Below are 23,853 nucleotides of genomic sequence, written 5' to 3'. Positions count from 1 at the left end.
GTGAGAGAATAGTCAATGGTCATCTAACATAACATAATAGTGTTTAGGATCAGAATCATATTTGGTACCAAACAGGTTTTTACATAGAAGGAACGTGCCTTGGTAAATTGGTGCATAACAACAAACCAGTTCAGTTCTGCTAGCTACCATACTTTACTTTAGCTTACCAGTTAATGATGGTTTCTTCCTCACCATGGAAGTTTAATCCTTAGCTGCTGTAGTTCCTGTAGCCCACTTACCAGTGTAGGCTGTCCAAATGTACAGACAGTCGTGGGGCAAAGTCATGTAGAGTCATGAATGAGCTGTCAACAAAAAAAGCCTAGAATCCTTGGGCGGTCAGTTTATGACTGCCCTCATGCCCTAAGGTAAGAATCTCATACAGTAGTGTTATGATAACCTTAAGTGGCTATTTACAGTATGATATGACCCTAGCTTCTCCAGTCTGCATGTAGAAGTGTCCTTAGGCAAGATACTGACCCCAAATTTCTCCTGAAGGCTGTGCCATCGGTGTGAATGAGATATGTAGTGTTAGGGCTGTCCAATTAAACCGAATTTTGATCACGATTTCGATTTTTGTTGTCAAACGATCTCAAAAATCATATAATTGAGTTTAAACGATTTATTTTCCACTTTTCATTACACAAGTTCTGAGAGACACGCATGCGCAATACATTCCATTTCACGCGGCCCCGCTGACTAACAGGATAGCCCATACTCCCTCACGCAGCTGAAGAGTGAGAAGGTGTGTCGTTTGGTGTGAGATTGAAAGTGAATGAGAAGAATCCGATGAGAAACAGCAGCACATAATGTGCAAGATTTGCTACAAGGTAAAAGCTGCTCCTCTTGGTAACACTACAAATTTATTCAACCATCTCAAACAAAAGCACAAAGTCACTCACGACGAATTAATAAAGAAACAAAAAGACAAAGCCAGTGCCACAACCAGCAAGACGTTAACACAAACTCAGTCATCGATCACAGACACATTGTTTAATGTGACTCCTTATCCGACAAGTTCGGAGAGGCACAAGACATTGGGCTACGTTTACACATAGCCGGGTATGATGAGAAACGAATATTTCCCTCCCTCCGTTTTCCAAAATAACATCGTGCACATAGCATCGTTTTCAAAAAAGTTTTCGCTTACATCAACCCGCATAAATACACCATGGAGTGCCATCATAACTACGCCAAGCCTATGGGCGGCTTGCTTCCATGATCATCGTCATAGCAAAAGGTAAACATTGGTCGCACTTTTGGTGCATCAGCTGCCTAAAACTCGATTTGTTTTCAGAGACAAATTCACCGTTTGCGTGTAAAAGATCGGTACAAACGAAGGGAGATGTCTCCGTTTTTTAAAATACCTGTGTACGTGTAAACGGGGCCTAACAGCTGCCATTGGATATCTCTTAGCTAAAGATATGCAACCCATTAATACAGTCCAGGGTGAGGGTTTCAAGAAGATGCTTATTGCTTATTATTATATTTATGTTGTTCTATAAATATAGAGAATTTGCAGAGCAGCTGGATCCATAGTTTATTTTGGATACATTTATGTTTTTCTATGCCTTTTTAATGTTCCATAAAGTATATTTATTTTATTGATTTAATGCTTTATCCATTGCAAAACAGCTGTAAACTACATATTTGTAGCCAAAATTTATTTTCAATTTGAATATTTTGCATAAAGAATCAATAACAAAGTGTTTTTTGAGAGAGAGAGAAATGCTGAATAAATGAATTGTGAATTTTTATTTTTTTCCCCCATAATCGAGTAGCCCTATGTAGTGTAAAGCGCTTTGAGTGGTCAGAAGACTAGAAAGGAGATATAAGTACAGTCCATTTACCCTTTACAATTTGGATGGAACATTAGGTGTTAATATTATTTCTAATATCACTTTTTCATAATGCTTATGCTGTCATAACACCATGGAGCATGAGACGCTCTAGCTAAAGGGGACCTGTGTGGCTTATGATCTAGGTGGAATGTGTGTTACAGTATAGTGACTGGTTGTTTGTAAATGTCAGAAGTAAAGCCTGTCCTTGAATTGACCAAACAACAGTTGCAGTAGCACAGCCCAGCAGTTTATTGTCTGTACTGATTTGAAGATGTGTGTCTTTTGTTTGTATGTCTGTGTTTGTAGATAGTGGATTTTCTGCGTAAGCGGGAGGACTTTGTAGACTTGATGATCAAACACATTGGGACATCTGCCATCATGGACCTGCTTCTCAGAATGCTCACCTGCATCGAACCACAACAGCTACGACAAGACGTGCTCAATGTGGGTAGCTCTACACTCTCAGCTGTGCTAAAACTGTTCTCTCCCATCTGGATACTTATCAAGCAGTTTAAACTGGACCGTCACCCGTCAATAAAGGACATTTCACTTACTGTGGTCTTGCTCCTGAGTAAACATTTGTTGAGGACCTATTATGTTAAGGTATCCTAGGCAAAAGCTAATTGATAATTGTGTTTTCTAAATAAAATGTCAATGAAGAAATACACTGCAGCCATAAAATCATACTTTCCATCTGTCATAACTCAGTAGATCAGAAGTCATTGAATACATTTACATACATACAGGTTTTTGTATGGCTACATACATACTGGTCATACTTTTAAAACAATAGGTTTGGGCATTATTAGCCTGTTTTCTCATGTTCTTTTTTATTATCGTATACCAGTGTGAACAGACTACAAAACAACATTTGAAGTCCCTAATGATAACTGGATAGAACAAGAAAATGCTCTGTGACCTCTGCCAAGGATGCAGTTCACTGAAGAGTCACGCTTATTGAACAGGATAGCCAGATCATTTATCATGATACACAAATGAGAGTGTTTATGGCCACATGGTCCTTTTCACCCAGTGTAAAGCAAATGTTTGACAAGAGGACACCGGCAGTGGCGAGGCTGACTCTTTCTCCCTCTCTCCTCTGGCAGAAGTGTGACCAGTGGGATTCCTGCTGACTCTTGTCTTTCTGTGTGCTGTCAGTGTCCTCGTTTTCTGCCTTATCAGTTATACATTTGTTTTACATTGCATGAAACAGTGAGTGTGTGAAAAGTGTGTGACAGTCGGTAGCCATGTTTTTTTTCCTCCTCACCTCTTTTTCTGGCACTTGGCACACAGTTTTACTGTCTGTATCTGGGTAATTCATAATTTAGTTAATAATTAGGTGGTTCCTGTATGAAGTGTGATGAATTTGCGACATAAATTTGACTAGATGCTACTCATGAAGTGATTACAAATTGGTAAACGTTCAACCCTTTTGAATTGAAGCTCTTGTTCTCTCTGTCCTGTCTCAGTGGCTGAACGAGGAGAAGGTGATTCAGAGACTGGTAGACATGGTACAACCTTCACAAGATGAGGATGTGAGTCACACATACTACACTGTTTCTTCCATTTGCCACCAGGATATACCCAAATGGCAAGAAAATCATATAGCTGTTGAGTGCTGCAGATGGATACCATTTTATTTTATTAGACACTTTTAATCAGCATCAATATGAATGTCACTATCTGTAGCATTATATTCAAATATATCCAGGAATATTCGATTGGTTGGAGCATTAAATATACTAATTTGAAATGTGATTTTTGGTCATTTGTCTTCTGTCTTCTTTTTGTGCACACAGAGACACTCCAATGCCTCCCAGTCACTGTGTGAGATCATCAGACTGAGCAGAGACCAGATGTTCCAGGTCCAGGGCTGCTCAGAGCCCGACCCACTTTTGGCCACACTTGAGAAGTATGCATGTGTTTATCTACATGAACTTTTCCAGTCAGTGCTTTGGTTACTTCCCCCAGTTTTTGACTGTGACCTGACCTTTGATAACTACTAAGGTATCAGGGTTTACTAAATCTTCCTGAGTTTACTGTACCAAGCAGTTATCATTTATCTGCTCACCTTTATATTTATCACAGTGTGCAACAACATTTATCTAATGATGGCTTTTGTCATGTTTGCCTATTTCAAACAAACAGGCAGATCTATAAAAGACTCTGAGACCCTCTTTCTCTTCATCCTAATGTCTGTCCTCTTCAGGCAGGAGACGGTGGAACAGCTGCTGTCTAATATCTTTGACAAGGAGAAGAATGAATCTGCAATCGTCAGTGTTATCCAGATCCTCCTCACATTGTTCGAGACAAGGAGACCAGCGTATGTATACCTTCCTCCGCCACTCTTCATATTTTGATTGGATATTTTACAGTAGACGATGAAAATCTAAAATTAGGACAAAATTTCTGATAATAAATTAAATGGACTGAGGTTAAGAAATCAATTCAAGTTACGGTTTTTGTATGTACATGATTGAAGTCACTGATTTATGTTAATTTCATCATATCTTTTATCTTATATCATTTTTTTTCCCATATATGTAGCATAGATTAATATTACTACAACAAAATCAGTTATGTTGCCAACAATAAAAAAATGCCACAAAATAATTCATTAAGACATTCAAATCTCTTGCCTACCTAGCCCCTCCCCCAGTACTTCCATAAATGTTTGTGGCAGTTAGGGTAAATATTGTTTGCTTCAATATCAGATCCCTCAGTCTGTGACTCCAAAAGATTTGGCATGACTAGATTGTGTTTATTAAGCTAGATCATTATGCTATTCCATGTTGTAGGTTCGAGGGTCATATGGAGTGCCCCCCTGGGATGTCCCACCCTTCATTCTCAGTCAACCACAGCATCCTGGAGGCTGTGAGACCCCGACTCAAAGACTTTCACCAGCTGCTACTGGAGCCCCCAAAGGTAAAAAACACAGACCGCTAGAAGCACTTTCTTAACAACAAACAACATGTTGCAATCTACCTGGGACAATTTGATTGAATAATTCATTTCAGTCTTTTTGGTTCAAAACACTATCAGCTGTTTTGATGTTTGTTTGTTGTTTTGAATCAGTATGTTTTATTTTAGAAATGTTTTCATTCTGTTTTCTTTCTAGGAGGGTTAGGATTAGGAGGTAGGATTTGTCCATAGCTGGTTGTAAATGCATCATTCAAAGCTGTCCCCTCCTACCCAGGTCAAAGAGAGTGAGGGAGAGACGTTGGCAAAAACAAAGCAGTGTACTAGAGAAATAATAAAAGTAAAAATTCTGATTGTTTCATGGCGGTTCTGTTCTTAAAAAAAAAAAAAAAAACCTGATCCCTGTGTGAAAGCAGCCAAAGCTTCATGCTTCATCCTGTCTGCTTAACAGACATGCATACCTGCAGCTCTTTTTACACCCTTGACACACACAAAGACGCAGCAAATGATGTAGTCTGCTCTCCATGTCCTGTCCTTATCCTGTGTGCTGCCCAAAGGTTGACACCCAAAAACATCTGAAACACATCAAATACAGACACAGCCACACACTTAAATAATAATATTATTAGAAATCTGTACAACCCAGTATGCCTTTTGAGATGACTATAAATCCATACTAGTTTCTGTATCAAGGCTGTAACACCTGAAGTTTTCCTCTGGGAATAAATGAAGGATAAACTTCTGTTTTTTTTCTGATTTTTTTTTTTTTTTTCTCCAGTCACAGAATCACTGTGAAAAGTTACTGCATAAGTATTTATTAATTGTGTGTCTGTGTACTCATTCCTTTGTTATTCATTCATTGATTCATTCTCCAAACAGAGGAACATGATGAAGACAACGTGGGGGGTGCTGGACCCTCCTGTGGGTAACACCAGACTCAATGTAGTCAGACTGGTGGCCAGCCTGTTGCAGAGCAACACACACAGCATCAACACAGAACTTATTAGTCTCAACACACTGGGAGTCATACTAGTGAGTACAACCTGCATTGGTTTTCTTTTCTCACTGCTGACAGCAGTAAAGGTGTTTGATCTAAGATTGTATTACATATTCTCAGCACTTTTGTTCTCAATATTTTATTTTTTGTCTTCAACTGGGCCGGATATACACTATAAATATACTGAGCATGTGAACAAGAACGCCCATATTAGACGTCATCTGATTCAACATAGGTCCAGAATGATCCATAACATCAGTGCTCCTTAACCCATAGTGTCAAGTTTTAGGCCTTAATGGGACACATTTATACATAGTTCTACAAATGAAAGGTGAGTGTGTGTCCATGTCATAATTCAGTGATAAAGTTCCAGTGCACCATGCAACTCATCTCATTTTTTATAATAATGATAATGTTTAAGTGGAGGGTAAAACTGGCATGGACTAAACAAATGTTACTTTAACAAACTTTGAAACATCCGTAATGATTTTACCCATTCATTATTTTTTATTATTTTGCTCTGCTCCACAGGATATGTATTTCAAATACATCTGGAACAACTTCCTCCACATTCAGGTGGAGATCTGCACAGCCATGATTCTGGCTATGCCCCCCGCCCCCACCGACACACAGCCAGACACAGAGCAAGAACATGCAAGGGAGAGCATCCTCATCAAACATGTAAGATTAAACCTGTGTATATGTTAACGGTAGCAGTATGCACCTCATGGCAGGCACACTGAATTAGTTGTATTTCTCTGTTTTGCTGTGTTTTGCTCCACCAGCTGTTTCAAAAGTGCCAGTTCATCCAGAGAATCATAGACGCCTGGAGCTCCAATGAGAAAGAACAGTGAGTATTGTGCTCTGCTGCAAATGGGACCATGTGTAGGTTTGTCAGGGTGTAACTTTGTTTTATTGTTTCCATTTGCTCCTTTACTGTGCTCAGTACTGACTGTTCCCATTAGGTAAGAGTGATTCTTGGATTTAGTGGTCAAACTAATAACTTGAACGATGTTTTTGTGTGTGTTGTAGGGCCGAAGGTGGTCGGCGACGAGGTTACATGGGTCACCTCACCAGAATAGCCAACTCTATAGTTCATAACTGTGACAAAGGCCCTAATGGACCACAGATACAACAGCTCATCTCTGGTAAGGCATTGCCTCCATCTGAGACCTGGTGTCTCTCTGTCCTCATCTTCTTTCAGTCTCACCATATGATAGACTCTATGAAGTGTTATCAAATTGTCATGTTGATAGTGGTAACTGGGTGGAACTCTTCCTGTGGCCTCACTTAGCTCTGTGCACATCCTATTTAGATTTCACAAAAATAACTAGTGGCATCTGACATGGACAAAACCAAATCTTGAACAGTTTTGCTGATTATACAGTATATGTGCAGTATGTGTGTATATATATTTATATATATATATCTGTGTGTGTGTGTGTGTGTGTGTGTGTGACACAGAGCTCCCAGCAGAGGACAGAGAGAAATGGGATGCCTTTATTTCTGGGCAGCTGGCTGATACAAACAAGAGAAACACTGTTGACCTGGTGAGTGAGCATGATGTTGAGCTGAATGTTTTTTATTTTGTCCAGATCGAATTACTACTAAGTAACTGCTCAACAACTGAACTGTGTGTTTGGTGAAGGATTCAGACGAGCACTGTAGCGCAAACATTTCATTTCTCCATGTTAAACAGCCATGTCTGTTGGCGTGGAAGGCACATGAAGGCATCCAAAAGACATCTTTTGCTCAAATGCTAACATTATTTTTTTTCCTCTAGGTGAATACACACCACATCCATTCTTCCAGTGATGATGAGGTGGACTTTAAAGACAGTGGCTTTCACCAGGACTCCTCTCTACAACAAGTAAGAACTAAACAAACACACACACACACAAATGCATACATGCACACAAAGCAGGCAGATAGCCACACAGACTTATGCTTATGGTCATTAGCCTGTCTATAGCTGTCTTACACAGAGGCTCTGTTGCTGTACCAGCTGAGCCTTTCTTTGGATATACATGAATCTATTGGATGCAAATCCAAGATAAGCTCACATAACAAAACAACAGAGCTTCTGTGTAAGTGTGAGACAGTAAACATGCTCTAAACAGCTCTGAGAATAAGTCCAACTTGGACAAAATGACTTTTTGCCCAGTTTTCATGGAAAGGAATACATTGTCACAAATAACACACACAGATCCATTGGTCTGTTGTTAGAGCACACACACACACACACACTTCCCTAAATTACACAAGTGTCAATGAAACATGATTTAGCTATGACATTCCTCTCTGGAATGCATATGTGTTGCATGCAATGCATCAAGTTCAAAAGCAGCATGTCTCAGTAAACAATCTTATATCTTATCTTATCTCTCTTACATCTCTATGATTTGAATTCATTAACGTAACTACTTCTGTTATTTAGGAAGTCATTTCCACTTGAAATGGAATAGAATTGACAGATATGTTTTTCACTAATGTCAAAGCATTTTGGCGCCTGACTGTAAAATGCATGTTTTGTGCTGTTTTAGCTATTAACCTGTCTAGGCCTTCATGTTAGACAGACTTTGTTTTTACAACTCCATATATGCATTTGCTATTTTCTGTACTGCAAGTAATGATGAGCTTTGTGTAGAGCCAAGACGATATCATTATCGTTGGTCCTGGGTTTTGCCAGGCCTTTTCTGATTATCAGATGCAACAAATGACGTCCAATTTTATTGAGCAGTTCGGCTTCAATGACGAAGAGTTTGCTGATCAGGACGATGTTGTGGAGTGAGTACTCATCCTGCATGACTGGACTTGCTGTCTAAATATTACTGTGTAACACTGAAGGGATAGGACACTGGGGACATTAAAAAGCTGGTGGGGGTTATTCATTTATTCATTTGATAATAGTATATTTCTTTACTTTAAAAGGAAGTGCCTCATTCCCTACTCCATTACTCTGCATGTCAAAGCAATAATATTCTGTCTGATTCTTGTTGACATTTAAATCTGGATGCCACTAAATGTCATGCAGCTAATTTGGATAAATCTTCTTATAATTAGACCATACACTTTAACGTTAAATTTGTGGTTTGCAGTGATTATAACCATTTGCCCAGGCACTGAAACGAATGCCATTACTTTGAAGATATGGCCACCATAATATATACAAAATATGCCTTAAAGAGAAGAAACTATATCCAGCTTTTGTGTTGCTGTGTGCTGTCCCTTTTGTACGTTCCTGAGGGGAATCTGGTTATGGGGTTATAATCTGAAAAGGTTTTGGGGCTGTGGGAAATAGCTGGTAGATGATCAATGATTTTAAAATGAATGCTTCACTTTAAACAGCTTGTGGGGTGAAGTAGAGCTGGTTTCATTTTGCATAGATCAGGCTACGCAAAATAACATGTCTCTTATGTAATAAAAGAATTGGGTGAAACCAGCAATCCACCAATACAAATGTTCATAGTCTAACAACAATTATTCTGTCAGTTCTACGTCATACTATTTGATGCTATTGTTGGAAAAAGAAAATGTAAGGGTGACATTTGAAATTTCTGTTGAAGAAAAATATACAGTGAGGTTAAATTTACAGAACTGTTGTATTGGTGGACCTGATAACGCACTCCTTCCAGCTCAGACTGCAGTCGATCTCGTGGCCTTCCCATCTGTGCAGTCAAAATTCCTGGAATGTGTCTGACTTTAAAACCCTTTAAAGGTGATCAAGGAGAGGAGAGGACTTGACTTTCCCAAAACCTGAACACGTGTATACCACACACCATCTGCACTCCAGCTTTGCTTTAAAAGTGCATTCTATACCAGTCAGACATTTTCCAGTTATCATGAATACAGAAGTTGAAAGTTTCAGTCTGAAATGGTAATAGAGCAGTTCGATGGAGAGGCTCCAGAGTTTGGTGTTGGTAGAGCTAATGTGAATGAGATTGTTGGTTCATGTGTGGGCTGGAGTTAGTTCACTCTTAACTATTAATTTAATGATTTATCTGTAATGGACTTTTGCTCAGACTATTCTTCCCTTTTTGTAGATCAAACATGTAGATGAGAAAATAAGCAGATTGATCCATATCGAAAAGGAAATGTCAGATGCTATCTTAATGTCCGTCAGGTGTTGTTGGTGTATTTTTTGCTTTTTTTTAAAAGAGCCAGGTCAGCAGTTTCCCTTGAGCTGATAATAATCGTATCTGTTAGATGACAGTTCCCTCTAAATGTTAGACTGTTCCTCAAATGATTTCTATACTGTTTGAAATGCTCTACACAATAATATTTTGGGAAACTTTATCTTCCCCTAAGCAGTGTTGAAAGTGGCCACTGTTGTTTGTTCTACCTGGGGGTTTTTCTGTGACCACTTTACAACTCAGAACATGCACATGAAGAGCAAAATGTTTCTTCAGTACTGTCTTTATGTTACCATGAACCTGGCATGGGGGTGACAATAAGTTTTAGTTTTCCCTGCAGTGTTGAACATTTAGTGTTCCAGCTGTGTGCTAGAGTTTTCTGCTTGTGTGTTGCCATGTATGTGGATACCTAACGACCCTAACTAAACTAAACTCTGTTCTCTTTAACATTGCAGTATTCCCTTTGATAGAATATCAGACATCAATTTTTCACTGAATACAAATGAAAGTGTAAGTACTTTGATTATTAATCTTTAATTCATATGTAGTCAATGAATGAGAGGAAAAGTCAAAGTCTCATGAAACAAATATCAACAATTTACATTATTAATATGGTGTGTATTATATTTCATGATCACTGTTAACATTCATTTAGAATCAGATGTATGGTAGATGGAATATGAGGATTCATCTTGATAAAATAAAAGCACAAATCAAAACAGGATGCAATGATTTGCAACTGAATACAGTACAAATGTTTTTATGTTTTTACACACACTCATTCTGAATTCATTGCCTGCATCACATTCCAGAAAAGTTGGAAAAGGGCACCAAAATCCCTGTTTGAATCATTCCACAGGCAAACAGTATTGAGTATGAAAGGGGTGTCCTTAAAGGCTCAGTCACTGACGAGCAAGAATGGAGCATGGTCCACCACTTAGTAAAATGATGCAAATATTCCAACAGTTTCAAAACAATGCTTGTCAATATACAATTTCAAGACATTTAGGGATTTCACCATCTACAGTCCATAATATCACTAAATATCACAAACAAATCTCTGCATGCAAGGCACAAGGCCCAAAAGCTATTTCTATAAGCTGCTCAATAAATGATGCTACTCCACTCTTATTATAATAATGATAATGATGATGATGATGAAGGAAGAATCTGAAAGAAGTTCGCTTTAAAACTTAAACAGTTAGTGTCATCAGTCACCAAATGCTTACTGAGTGGTAGGAGAAGTCAGAGGTCACATGGTCTGGTCCCAACTCGTTTGGAACAAGTTCCTGCATCAAATTCAGAATGAGTGTATATTTCCAAAAACAATTTTATCTGTTTGAAATAAATATAGTCTTTGTACTGTATTCAATTCAAAATAGGGCAAATAATTTTTATTTACACACACACACACACACACACACACACACACACACACACACTGTTCCAAATTATTATGCAAATTGGATTTAAGTGTCAAACATTTTTTGTTTGTTTGTTTTTCAATTAAACTCATGGATGGTATTGTGTCTCAGGGTTCTTTGGATCATTGAAATCAATCTTAGACATCTTAGTGATAATTAGTTTGCCAGGTGAGCCCAATTTAAAGAAAAACTACTTAAGAAGGATGTTCCACATTTTTAAGCATGCCACAGGTTTCAAGCAATATGGGAAATAAATAAATAAATAAATCTGCTGCTAAAAAAGCGTGAAATTGTGCACTAACTTGGACAAGGTATGAAAACATTGGATATTTCCCGAAAACGTATGTGTGATCATCGTACAGTAAAGAAATTTGTCTCTGATTCAGAGCACAAGCGGGTTCGTGCAGACAAAGGCATAATAAGGGAGTTTTCTGCCAGACAAATTCATAGGATTAAGAGAGCAGCTGCTAAAATGCCATTGCAAAGCAGCAAGCGGGTATTTAAAGCCGCTGGTGCCTCTGGAGTCCCGCCAACCTCAAGTTGTAGGATCCTCAAGAAGTGTGCATAAACCTACTATTCGGCCACCCCTAAACAATGCTCACATTCAGAAACGCTTGCAGTGGGCTCTGGAATACATAAAGACTAGTTTTTAAACAGTTTTTGTTTACGGATGAGTGCCGTGCAACCCTAGATGGTCCAGATGGATGGAGTAATGGATGGTTGGTGAATGGCCACCACATCCAAACAAGGCTGAGACGTCAGCAGGGAGGTGGGGGAGTCATGTTTTGGGCCAGAATCATGGGGAGAGAGCTGGTAGGCCTTTATTCCGTGGTACAAAAAGAAGAACTGTGCCTTCCGTAGCAAAATCGTCGTTATGCATGACAATACACTATCTCATGCTGCAAAGAATACCTCTGGGTCATTGGCTGCTATGGGCTCATGGTGTGGCCCCCATCGTCCATCCCTATTGAGAACCTTTGGAGCATCATCAAACAAAAGATCTATGAGGGTGGGAGGCAGTTCACATCCAAGCAGCAGCTCTGGGAGGCTATTCTGACATCCTGCAAAGACATTAAAGCAGAAACTCTCCAGGCCTCTTAAGATGTTTTTGATTGAAATAACTTTTGATTTAATTTATATGACCTCCTAATTCTGCACATTCAACAAAGGACCATTTTTAATTCTTTACAACCTATAAAATGTCTTGAAACTCCATTTTTAATTCTTTACAACCTATAAAATGTCTTGAAACTCTGTTGGGCATAATCATTCGGAACAGTGGATTTTGAGTTTTTTATTTTTGAAAATACTGTCATCATTGGGAGGTTTGTTCAATAAAATTCGAATTATACTCCGGTTGATGACTTTAAAATTATACTGACTGTCATTTGCATCAACTATTTAGGAAAATCTGAGAAAAATATAATTTGCATAATAATTTGGAACATGGTGTACATATATCTATATATCTGAATGTAAGGCTGTTGTGCTAGGATACTGGAGATATACATGTTGATGATGTTTCACAGCTGAGTGGCTTCTGCAGGATCCATCCTTAGTTTGCTTGTGTATGTAAAGTCAATCTAAACAGTCTGTATGTGATAACAGAAGTATGTGGCACGTGTGTTTGTTTCCCCAGGCAAATATAGCTTTGTTTGAGGCGCGCTGCAAGGAGAAAATCCAGCAGTTTGAAGATGCTGGTTCAGATGAGGAGGACATCTGGGATGAAAAAGATGTCACCTTTGCACCAGAGGCACAGAGACGCCCCAGGTCAGCTCAATAAACACAAGCCCTTTTTTTTTTTTTTTTTTTACACTGAACCAAGCAAGAACAGCATAACATTCCCCCCAGAGGTGGTCTTCTGTGATTTCTTTAATTTTTTTTTTTTTTTTTGCTACAGCAGCAAAGGTTTTGGCATCGCAAGAAAACTGATCATTTTCATTACTGGTTAATCTATCATCAAGTTATTATCAACAGGGCTGATAATAAATTAATCACAAAAAAGAACTACATAGAAAAAAGTCACGCTGAAGAAAGTGATGAAGTCATGCTGGTGTTGAAGAGCCTAACAGCTGTTTTCCAACAGCATTAAGGACCTGTGGAAGATCTCCTTCTTACATGGTGGGAGTAACAGTCTGTTGCTGAAGGAGCTGTTTAAGGCCTCCACAGTTTGATGCAGTGAGAAGAGATGATGGATGTCAGCTTTGCTAACACTTCCTCTATGGAGTCTACAGGACAGTCCAGGGCAGAGCTGGATGTCTTGACCAGTCTAAATCTCTTTTCCTCTCCCCAGCAGACATTGCATAGAATGTTTCTATCAGTTACTAATTTTACCTGTAAAAAGACAAAAAACTTTCTTCTCTTCTTACACATTAAAGTCTGTGTAAAGTCAAAATAATGTTTCATTGAAGGCTTTATACCGTTGCGCTAAGGGGGGCTGGGTGGTCACGGTGTCGTTTTAGGACCGCCCAAAAAATCCTGGACTGAAAACTGGTGAAACAGTTTGAACGTCTAACTCCACATTTCAGTAATACATTGTTCAAAGTCTTTTCTCATGTTTTCAGCAACTATTTTACAACATATTTATTGTGTTTTGAAAGAAAACCTGGAAATGCCTTTACTCAGACTAATTAATTAGTTAAATGAGTAGTTAATACATGCATGGCTGACATTAAATTATGCATTAACTATGCATTGGAAGTAACTCTGTATGTCCATCTCAGGAGCTCAGGCAGCACAGACAGTGAGGAAAGCACAGACTCAGAGGAGGAGGATGTGAAGAGAGATCCATTTGAAGCTTCCAATCCCAGCAATGATGACAGAATGGAAGTCGACACAGGTTGGTGTACCTACGTATCAACATGTATCAAACGTATGGATGTATATCAAACATATGGACATGTATTAAACGTATCGACGTATATCAAACGTATCGATGGGCAGCATTTGAGGTGCTTCAGTGTCTCTTTGTTTTTTACCTTACTTTTACAGACCAATTTTGTGTTTGATTTAGGACCAGTGTGGACAGCCAACTTTGATGATATCCCCATGGACACGGGTACATCCACAGTTCCAGCCCCTAGCCCAAACAACCCTGCTGCCTCCTCTCCTTTGTCCTCCTCCTCTTCTTCTTCTTCTTCCACAGAAGTCCTCCCCGAGGCAGGATGGAGCTCCTCTCCTTCTGCCACCTCCAACTCTGAAACAGGCTGGGCTGATTTCTCAAATTTCACCCCTGGCAGGTAGGACAACCTGACAAACTCTGCTTCAGTTTCTGTTTCAGCACTCTCTGCCTGCAGTGCTGCAATTACAGAAGAGCATGTCATTGTCTTTGAATCTGAAAGACTACTTCATGAACAGAAATTTCTCTCTTTCAGCCCCAAAGACCCTCTGAGGTGCAACTCTCCTGTTGCTATGGAAACCAGCATAGAGACAATGGACCCTCTGGGGGTCAATGCACCCATGCAGCCTGAAGGTGAGATGTGTGCACATGCATTTCCATGTTGACAGAATGAGACTTGTGTACATCCATGTAATCTTGAGACAGACACACACACACACACACACACAGAGCCACTGTGCCAAGCTAAACTTGCATATACTTTGATATGAAAATGAACACTTGCTAATGTGTTTGATCACTTTTGATTGTCTGAGTACGAACATAACATTAGGGAGGTGTCAGTAGCTGTCACATGTTGAAACGGCTTAAATGAGCTTGACCTTGGTTAGATCTAACTCTACTGTCACCTTTCTTAACATCCCCCAGACTGTGATGGCTGGCTGGGCACCAGTGTGGCTTCTCCTTCCTCCACCTCACCTAAGGATTGTGGGAGATCTAAAGCGGAGGAGGAAACAGCCTGTTGTGAGCAGCGCATCATCACAGAGACAGTCATCAATGGCTCCATGAAAGAAACCGTCAGCCTCACTGTCGATGCCAAGACTGAAACCGCTGTCTTCAAGAGGTTCGCCAAGCACACCCACACAAAACACAGCATAGCTCCTGGTCAGCTATCTTCGGTTGTGGTTTCAGTGCTAATGTTGTTGTCCTAGCTTTCGACAATCCCAGCAGGGGAGCACTGGAATGCTCTCTTACGTCACTGATGTGTCTTAGTGTTGTCACATCTGTTTTCTTATGAGTGCCCTCATCACTGGGCCAGGGTTTTTATAGAGGCAGGTGTGTTAATTTTAACACCAAGATCAGAGACAGGCCCCAGGCCATTCAAACACATCTAATAGTTCACTTGCATTAATCCAGTACATTTGCTAGTGTTTAGTTCCATGTGAATGAATCCCACCAAATACCACACAAACTTGCAAAACCAGTTTCTAGATCAAGATTCTAACAAAGTGTTTAAGAGCTGCTTGTTGCAGTGCCACAAAGACTGGTTCACGTGTCTCACCTTTTCTACTCATTCTTTGATTAGAGCTCAGAAAGCAGAAGGACCAAACACAATGACAGATCTTAGTGGGCTTAGTGGTAGATTGATCCAGATGCCAATCATTATAACATTATTATAATCACAAAAAAATATGTGATTGGCGCACATCATCAGATCTTGACCTCTCCAATATGGTGACATACAGTAAGCTTCCTTCTAGTCAGGATGGCAGCAGAGAAAACAAAGAGGCATTTATTAATGTAACTTTAGTGTATCATAACATGCAAATGCACCGCTTCAAGTTGAAGCCAAACATTTCTCTGGATGCCAATACCAAAATGTGTCTGCAGCAGATCCCCCCCATTCCACACAAACTTCAACACAACCTTTCAGTACTGCAAAGATTGATAGTTTCATACTGGCTAAGTCCACCGGTTTCAAAGTGGGTTGTCTTCTGTCCTTCTGTCCTCTTGTTGATGCTGCATTATATTGTCTGTCTGTCTGAGTAAATAACAACTGTCTTATGAACTGAGCGACACTTACAACCTGAGCTTCCCCTCCTCTCTCTCTTGCTGTGCGTTGTGGGTGTGGTCTTCTTCAGAGTGTTGAAATCTTATCGGTATGTACAGCCAATCAGAGATCAGCCTGCAGCCGTGATGTAGTCTTGTTGTCACGTCAACCACCAACTTTTCTTTCCCAATTTTGATCTTTCTCTTTGGTTTCAGCTCCTTGTTTGTTTATTTCATTACCTCCATTCTGCATGTGTTTCTACCAAAGGTGTTGTCCAAGCGCAGTTTTTACTTTATTGCATTTTCAAATGGCTTGTATCCAAACAGGCCTAACCCATTTTAAGCAACATTGTGTATAAATCAGTATTTGTTGTGATTTCTTGCCTCCAGTTTCAGAGTGTAATCCCACTGTGGTAAATATGTTCAGCTGTACTCGAGTATTTGTTCTGATTACATTACTTCTGATCAAAAACTAGCGACAACTGTGCTAACAGCCAATCATCAGCCAGGTCACCAACAGCAGACCCAGCAGCAGCTAATATTACTGACTAGTCCAACAGCAGTCAGCCCAGCTCGCCGTCTGTCTTTCAGCTGAGCTAACAGCAGCTACAGCTAGAGGCAGCGCAGATGGGGACATCAGACCGTACGTCAGAGCACAAAGTTACAGTGTAAGAACAGACTGAGGGTACGGGCGCCATTCATCATTAAAAGTCAGTGTAGCCTCAAAAAATCAATTCAAATTTGATAGTAGGAAAGTTACACAATGTTGCTTTAAGGCAAATTCTCATTGTTATTATTTGAAATAATAGAAGTGAAATTGCCGCAGAATGGAGGCCAGTTTTCTGAAGTGACTTCAGCCTCTTCACAGTTAGATTTGTATTGGTTCTAAACCGCTTTTCTAAGCATTTCCATTCATGTTTTTTTATTTTTATCTTTGTGGTCTTATTGGCTTTGACCTTCAGACATTGTCTCCATCTTTGGATTGTGAGTGAAGATTAAAAAGCACAATGAAAGGTTGATCTGTTAAATAGATTGTAATGTGTAAGCAGTCTGGGTATTGGACATGTGTTGGTGCCACGACTGTAAAAAGACAATTCAATTGAATGGGTCACACGTCTGCGATCTGCACTCATCTCAGTTCTGTGCAGCAGACATGCGTAAAACTCGATTTTTTTGAAGTGCATAGGAAAATGCAGTGTCAGTAAAGATTTGTTTCATTCTGGTATCTCTCTCAAGCACAAACTGAGATGGAGAAACTTTTTACCTTAATGTCCTCAAACATGTTGGCTTTTATGCATTTCCTTTTCCTGATTGGCCCTCGTGGCTTATCTGTGAAAAGCTCAAATTCACTGATAAAGTTTAGCCTTCAGAATTCTTCATCAGGCTGCAGTTTCACATGAGTCTAACATTCTGTTCTATTGTTTAGGACCAAACTGACCTAAACATACAAAAACATGAAGCATCCAAAGTCTTAAGAGTGACATGCAGTGTCCTTCTATCATGAAGTCCGCCAGTTGTTTTTGTACATCAAGTATTAAGTAGTATCAAAGAGCTTTGTGATTTTTGGGGACCTTTTCTTCTCGCATGTTGTTGTTTTCTGAAAATGACAGATGCAGAATAAATGCACCTCAAATGTTGGATTCTATTTGGATGTTTGTGGGTGTTTTGCTTTGATTGAGGCCTCATCCCGATAATTGGTGGTTCTCTGAGACAAAGCAAGACTGACGGCTGGCACAATCCATTTGGCTCTAATCAGTGTCTAAATCTGTCTCTTTGCTGCCTCTGGAGCTACAAAGTAAACAGAGCATCATAGCTAAACAACCAAAACAGTTGACTTTCTCCATTTGCTGTACATTTTGATGCTTTCCCTACATGCTGTTCACAGTTTCCATTTCAACACCTCCATCCTTTGTTTTACTGTGTGCTCTGTCAGTCAGTTGAGCATGTATCACTGTTTCCGTCTCACTGTGTTGTGTGTTTCTGTGGGGAAAGTGGTTGGTATAAATCACCTCATATGGTATTAATGTGTGTTTGTGTGTGCCTCTGTGTGTTCCAGTGATGAAGAAAAGAGTGCTCCTTCAGAGAAATACTCAGTAGTGGAGTGTGGCGATTCGGAGAGAACAGGCCTCAACAGCTCAGCCGCAGCTTGCTGTCCCAAAACAGGGTCAGACTCAACATACACACACCACTTACCTGAACTAATATCTGCTCATGTGAACATATGCTTCAGTTCCATCATATGTTTGACCCTTCTTTTCTTTTCTCATGGCTATAGCTGTAGTAAAATGTTTCTACATGTTCATGCAGCTAACAGCCGGCCAAAGCCTGTCGTGCCAGCCTCTGGAATAACTGTAGACTTGTCAGTTTCACTTCTATTGGTCAGGTCTCAGACTGTAGAAAACATGGACGTAGTCTCTGTGACATCACTCACAGGTTTCTGAAGCTCAGTGTGGTCCCTCTGCCACCATCTTGTCATCTAAAAATGGGCAAAGAGGTGTCTCAAACCTAATAATTGGTTTATTAAACTCATCTTTTTGTGTATGGTTTTTCTAATGCATTATTTAAATTAAGTCTTATTGGTTTATAATTGATTTTATGTTCAGTCAATTCATGAATGCATTCTGATTAACTGTAGAAGTCTGTAATAATTCCAGTAGCGCTCCATAAAAAAAGCACACAGGCTTTGCCCACAATAAACCAAATGTGACATGACATTCAGCATAACAGTCTGAGGCAACGTCCGCTTTTATTTGAATATGCACCATTTACAAAAGCAAGTGTGTAAATGGATTGGGTTCTCCTCCTTTCTGATTGCACCTTTCTATATTTAATAAGGTTTTTTCCATCAGTAGATGATCCAACAAGATTCATGTTAATCTGCTTCCAGGCTAAATATTAAGTGAACTCTTTTCTCTCCTGGCTCACATGTCCTGTACGCAGTGAGAAGTGGCGGCCCACTGTGGAGCTTCCCAATGGTCCTCTAGAAGAAATGTCCACCATAGAGGAGGCCAAGTTAGTGTGCCTCCTGCGCTTCCGGCACCCTCCCACCCTCTCCTCATCTCCTCCCCCCCCCCCCCCCGTGCACCGCCCCCACCCGCACCCTCCACCACCCACCACTCAGCACTCACCCCCCCCACACCCGCCCCCCCACCCTCCGCTCTACTCCCCTCATCTCTCCGCCCTCTCTCTCTCTCTTCACCCCTCACTCCTCCCCACTGCCCAGCCCCCACCCACACACCCACACCCCCACCCCCCACACCACACCTCTCTCACACCACCCACAGCACTCCTCACTCCCTACGGTCACGTCTCTCCTCCTCATCGTCTCTCTCTCTCTCTCTCCGTCTCAGCCTCTCTCCTCTCTCTCGACTCTCCATCCGCCATCTATCAATGCAGCTCGCCTTCTCTCTCATCGCTCTCCCTCCTCCTGCCTTCTCTCTCCCCTCACTCACTCACTCACTCACTCACTCACTCACTCACTCACTCACTCACTCACTCACAGTGTTAGAGATGGATCTTTAGGTTCAATGTTCATTCAGAAAGTTCCTGTAGTTTACAGCTGTCTCTTTTTTATTTCATGAATCTCTTTAAATTGACACTCATCTCCATCTTTGCCTTTCTTCCCAGACTGGACCAGAGTGCCGTGTCCTCGGAACCAGCTGTAAATGGGCCGGCATGAGGGTCTCCTTATGCCAGCCAATGGCCAGCCTGTTCTGCCATGCAGGGCCCTCCTCCTGGCCAGCCAGTGGAGGCCACTACTCAGAGCTGTACCAATCACATGCCCCCACCAGGACCAGCAATACTCTCATCGGCTCATCACTGACAGACAGACAGACATACAGACAGGTGTACAGATACAGGATGAACTGGAAAGCAAACGAGAGACATACTCAAATGGATACAGAATAATTTTTTTCAGCATTTGTTTATATACTATTGTTCTTATGAGGTGATGTGCGACTGATATCTTGCCACTCAAAATTAAAATAGTAATGTTGCTATAGTTAAAGAAATGATTGTATGAATAAAATATTTTATAAAAAGAAAAATGTATACAGAAATGTAAGATGAATTACCACAGGAATAGCTGATTGGTGACCCAGCCACCACCACGCTGTTGTTACCCGCTGGTTGTGTTCTCCTGCAGTCTGACACTTAATACACCAGCTTGAACTAGATTTCAAATTCTCACCCACCATTGGTCTGTGTCTCTGAGCAAAGCTGCTCCTACAAATTGAAACATGTTTTAAAAACCACACTTCAAAGTTTATTTTGCTGCCGCTATTATATGTAAATCATGTTTCTCTTGTATTCTGCATTGAGTCAGATTATTATTTTTTATTTATTATGGAAGTAAGATGATGGTTATGTTTTGTTACTAAAGAGCCATACCAACACACCTCTCCACTTCTAGCAGGCTACATTCATGCTAACTGGGTTCCTACCTCGCAGCTAGAAAGAAGAGAGGTACAGTAGGTCATCACCACAGCCTGAACTGCGCGCGCTCTGCACAACCACAGCACTCTACTTTGGCCCCAAACTGCCTTCAGACCAGTGCTTGTTAAATTGGTGGTCTCCCTTTAGATCATGTTCAAGATGAGTCTGAAACCATGTCCAGCCCTGTATGATTCATGCACATTATGAAAAGAACTGGACAGTGGTGGACTGCTGAGCCACATTTACGCTGTGTTCAGACCGACAACAGCATTGTGCAAAGAAACAACTTGTTTTCAAGGTGTTGGGCCTCAGTAGGAAGTTGAGGCTCTGTGCTTGGTGACATCCCAAAGTGTTGGCCAATCAAATTGGTGGACATTCCTGGTGGATTACTGACTGTTGACATTGAGGTGAATTGATGCCACCATGTTAACTTCTGAAGTGTTTTTAGTTCTGGTGTCCGTCTGAACACACCTCCATTTTTTTTTTTTCTCTGCATCACCACCTTTACTTAAGAATGGGCCTTCATGAGGCGTTTGGAAACTTGAATTTTCAAGCTTTTCTAGATCAAATGAAAACCTACCATGGTTCTATTCAGGCATATTGTAGCTCCCACTGTGGAAAAGGCTTTTGGTTTGGTCATCCTGAGAGAAATGTCTGGCCTTAGAGCTGCCAAATGCTTCACTTTATTTTCTTAACATTAGAAATAAGGTCCAAATATTGCTATAAGCCAGGTGTCTCCTGAGAAAACAATTAACATCAGCTAATTTTGATTGGCAGCAGATGTGTTGCAGCATTACTCCTGAATAAAAATCTGGCACTGAGCCCTGAATGGACTAGTTACCAAGGCATGTGTGCAGCTGGACTGAATGTTTGATATGATCCTGTATAATTTTGTAAGAAATCACTCTTCTGCTGCCTTCCTGCTCCCCTCCTGCCCTCTCACCAAATGTAACTCAAAGTTTTCTGTACCAGCATTTGAAAGGGATGATAGTAGAAGTTAGCCCCACTTTTTGTAGGATTATTAATGAATTAAATTTCATCATCATTTCTGAAGCCAAGTGGTCTTTGCAGATGGTTCATTGGGCATCACAGATTTGACGAGGCCCGGTGCACAGTCACACCAGACGTTTCTTTACATGTTTTTCAGTCATCCATATTACTGAATGCAGGACTCCATACAATGATGATGATCTTTGATCAGATTAAATATTTCATTGGAATCTGACTTTCCTGTTGATGTGACACTGCATTAGGGGGTAGTTCTCTTCTGTCCTGTCCTGTAAACATGAATGGAAGCTTTAAATGGGAGTCAGAGAGGGTGGGCTGTGGAGGATTTGATGGTGACCATCGTTGAGGAGTGTTGAGGTCTGCACTACTGGAAGCTCTGCAGTCACAGAAATCCTGAACAAGGTCAGTATGTTTCTGGGGATTTTTTATTTCGAACAAATAGAACTAGAAGGCGTCAGCTGAGCCCAAACACAACTTGGCCCATAATGTTCAAATTCTGTTGAATTAAAAAAACAAAGAATTGTTAGTGAAAAGGTCCACTTACTACTTCTTGCCACGTATTGGCTCACTGTAAAAGATTTCTTTTCTGTTTATTGCTGCTTGAACCCTTTCCTCTGTCCTCTGGTGCTGGACTCTATTTGAGCTGATGTTAAATCTTGAGATTTACAACTTGAACTAGAGTTTGGGATGTATATCACTAAGACGTCTAGCTCTGGCTGAGACAAACATTTATTTATATTTATTGGTAAAGTAGAGCTTTATAATAAACTGCCCTGAAGTCCCGAGCAGCACCGAGGCATCAGTGAGTGGGTACCACACATCCTGCACTGACCACATCTGACCTCTGCAGGCGGAGGTCATTGCTGCACTGTGAGGGCCGTGCTTCAGTACAGCGCCTCCATCTGGCCGATTGGACTTATTATTATTATTATTGTTATTATTGTTGTCAATAATGACCTCTCGTTTGTCCCTTTCTGTGTTAGACATGAGGAAACAAATGGTCTCTGACTTTGACTTGTCAGGCAGTTTATTTCATGGCAGCAGATCAATGCAGTTTCCCCCAGAGCGATTCTAACTAGACAACTATGATTAATACTTACTCTCCATGAGCTCCCATCGTTTAGTTCGCCATGTTCTGATCACTCTCTCATTTCTTTCCTTCCTGTGAGAGCTCGTTGGAACAGGCCTGAAGCCCCGCTGCTGCCTGGCAGACCGGACTCAGGGCGCAGAGCCCCGCTGATGCCTGGCAGACCGGACTCAGGGCGCAGAGCCCGGCTGATGCCTGGCAGACCGGACTCAGGGCGCAGAGCCCGGCTGCTGCCTGGCAGACCGGACTCAGGGCGCAGAGCCCGGCTGATGACGTCAAAACAAGTTGTGTTGATAGCTGGATGCGCTAGCACGATGCTAAGCCCGATGCTAAGCAGTCTTACGTCAGACAAGAGTCCCGGAGAATCCCTCGTAGACTCTCATGGTTCCGCACTGCTGTCCGTCTGTCGTCCGTGCAGCGTGTAGTGTCGGTGTGAGACATGCAGGACCGGTACAGTGAGGTCGGCTTCGTCCAGCAGATACTCGGGCTGAATTTAGTGCCGAGGAAAAATGGCACGCAGCGAGGAAACGACACGTCTCTGAGCGACTTCTCCGGTGAGCTACACACACACACACCTCACCGTGTCACTGCTCGAAGGCTTTAATGCCGGTGAATATCACACAGTATCACACACAGTGTTGTTCTTTTAACGGACGTATACATCCCGTGATATGATAGCACCGGAGCTCCGTTAGCATTGGTTGGCTACTGCTAGCTAGCTAACTTCCTACTTAAACTTAACGGTTGTTATGGCAGCGTGTGTACTGTTAGTGTGTGTGTACTGTTAGTGTGTGTGTACTGTTAGTGTGTGTGTACTGTTAGTGTGTGTGTGTACTGTTAGTGTGTGTGTACTGTTAGTGTGTGTGTGTGTGTGTGTACTGTTAGTGTGTGTGTGTGTGTGTGTACTGTTAGTGTGTGTGTGTGTGTGTGTGTACTGTTAGTGTGTGTGTGTACTGTTAGTGTGTGTGTGTGTGTGTACTGTTAGTGTGTGTGTGTGTGTGTGTACTGTTAGTGTGTGTGTGTGTGTGTGTTGTGTTAGTGTGTGTGTGTACTGTTAGTGTGTGTACTGTTAGTGTGTGTGTGTGTACTGTTAGTGTGTGTGTGTACTGTTAGTGTGTGTGT

At 41.0% G+C, this 23,853-nt stretch overlaps 2 protein-coding genes and 1 long non-coding RNA gene across 9 annotated transcripts in view; 2 read left to right on the top strand and 1 right to left on the bottom strand.

Annotated features, from left to right (window-relative positions):
* Positions 1-21,481, top strand: part of ppp6r3 (protein phosphatase 6, regulatory subunit 3) — a 28,851-nt gene extending 7,370 nt beyond the window's left edge. The window contains exons 5-27 of one of the 7 annotated variants that reach the window (XM_027273058.1): positions 2,145-2,282; positions 3,308-3,373; positions 3,638-3,750; positions 4,048-4,161; positions 4,637-4,763; positions 5,637-5,789; positions 6,286-6,435; positions 6,540-6,604; positions 6,787-6,902; positions 7,219-7,304; positions 7,538-7,624; positions 8,402-8,541; positions 10,343-10,397; positions 12,951-13,081; positions 14,035-14,150; positions 14,325-14,369; positions 14,457-14,550; positions 14,686-14,783; positions 15,078-15,273; positions 16,292-16,309; positions 18,256-18,363; positions 19,140-19,211; positions 19,827-21,481. In XM_027273058.1, coding sequence (XP_027128859.1) covers positions 2,145-2,282; positions 3,308-3,373; positions 3,638-3,750; positions 4,048-4,161; positions 4,637-4,763; positions 5,637-5,789; positions 6,286-6,435; positions 6,540-6,604; positions 6,787-6,902; positions 7,219-7,304; positions 7,538-7,624; positions 8,402-8,541; positions 10,343-10,397; positions 12,951-13,081; positions 14,035-14,150; positions 14,325-14,369; positions 14,457-14,550; positions 14,686-14,783; positions 15,078-15,273; positions 16,292-16,309; positions 18,256-18,363; positions 19,140-19,211; positions 19,827-19,878 — 2,340 coding nt within the window. In that variant the 3' untranslated portion in view covers positions 19,879-21,481. Of the gene's footprint in view, positions 1-2,144; positions 2,283-3,307; positions 3,374-3,637; positions 3,751-4,047; positions 4,162-4,636; positions 4,764-5,636; positions 5,790-6,285; positions 6,436-6,539; positions 6,605-6,786; positions 6,903-7,218; positions 7,305-7,537; positions 7,625-8,401; positions 8,542-10,342; positions 10,398-12,950; positions 13,082-14,034; positions 14,151-14,324; positions 14,551-14,685; positions 14,784-15,077; positions 15,274-16,291; positions 16,310-18,255; positions 18,364-19,139; positions 19,212-19,826 lie in introns of all 7 variants that reach the window. The other 6 variants (XM_019269866.2, XM_019269869.2, XM_019269868.2 and 3 more) reach the window with 6 other exon arrangements.
* Positions 21,128-22,840, bottom strand: LOC113744225 (uncharacterized). Its single transcript, XR_003461372.1, has 2 exons — positions 22,745-22,840; positions 21,128-22,140 (listed from the first exon to the last, which is right to left on the bottom strand). It is a non-coding gene; the product is annotated as an uncharacterized LOC113744225 (long non-coding RNA).
* Positions 22,841-23,013: 173 nt separating this feature from the next.
* Positions 23,014-23,853, top strand: part of tmem170a (transmembrane protein 170A) — a 5,809-nt gene continuing 4,969 nt past the window's right edge. The window contains exon 1 of the mRNA XM_027273059.1: positions 23,014-23,285. Coding sequence (XP_027128860.1) covers positions 23,171-23,285 — 115 coding nt within the window. The 5' untranslated portion in view covers positions 23,014-23,170. The remainder of the gene's footprint in view (positions 23,286-23,853) is intronic.

Source organism: Larimichthys crocea, chromosome XXI (genome assembly GCF_000972845.2).
Source record: "Larimichthys crocea isolate SSNF chromosome XXI, L_crocea_2.0, whole genome shotgun sequence".
NCBI classification, from domain to species: Eukaryota; Metazoa; Chordata; class Actinopteri; family Sciaenidae; genus Larimichthys; species Larimichthys crocea.
This window is presented reverse-complemented; position numbering and strand designations above follow the sequence as displayed.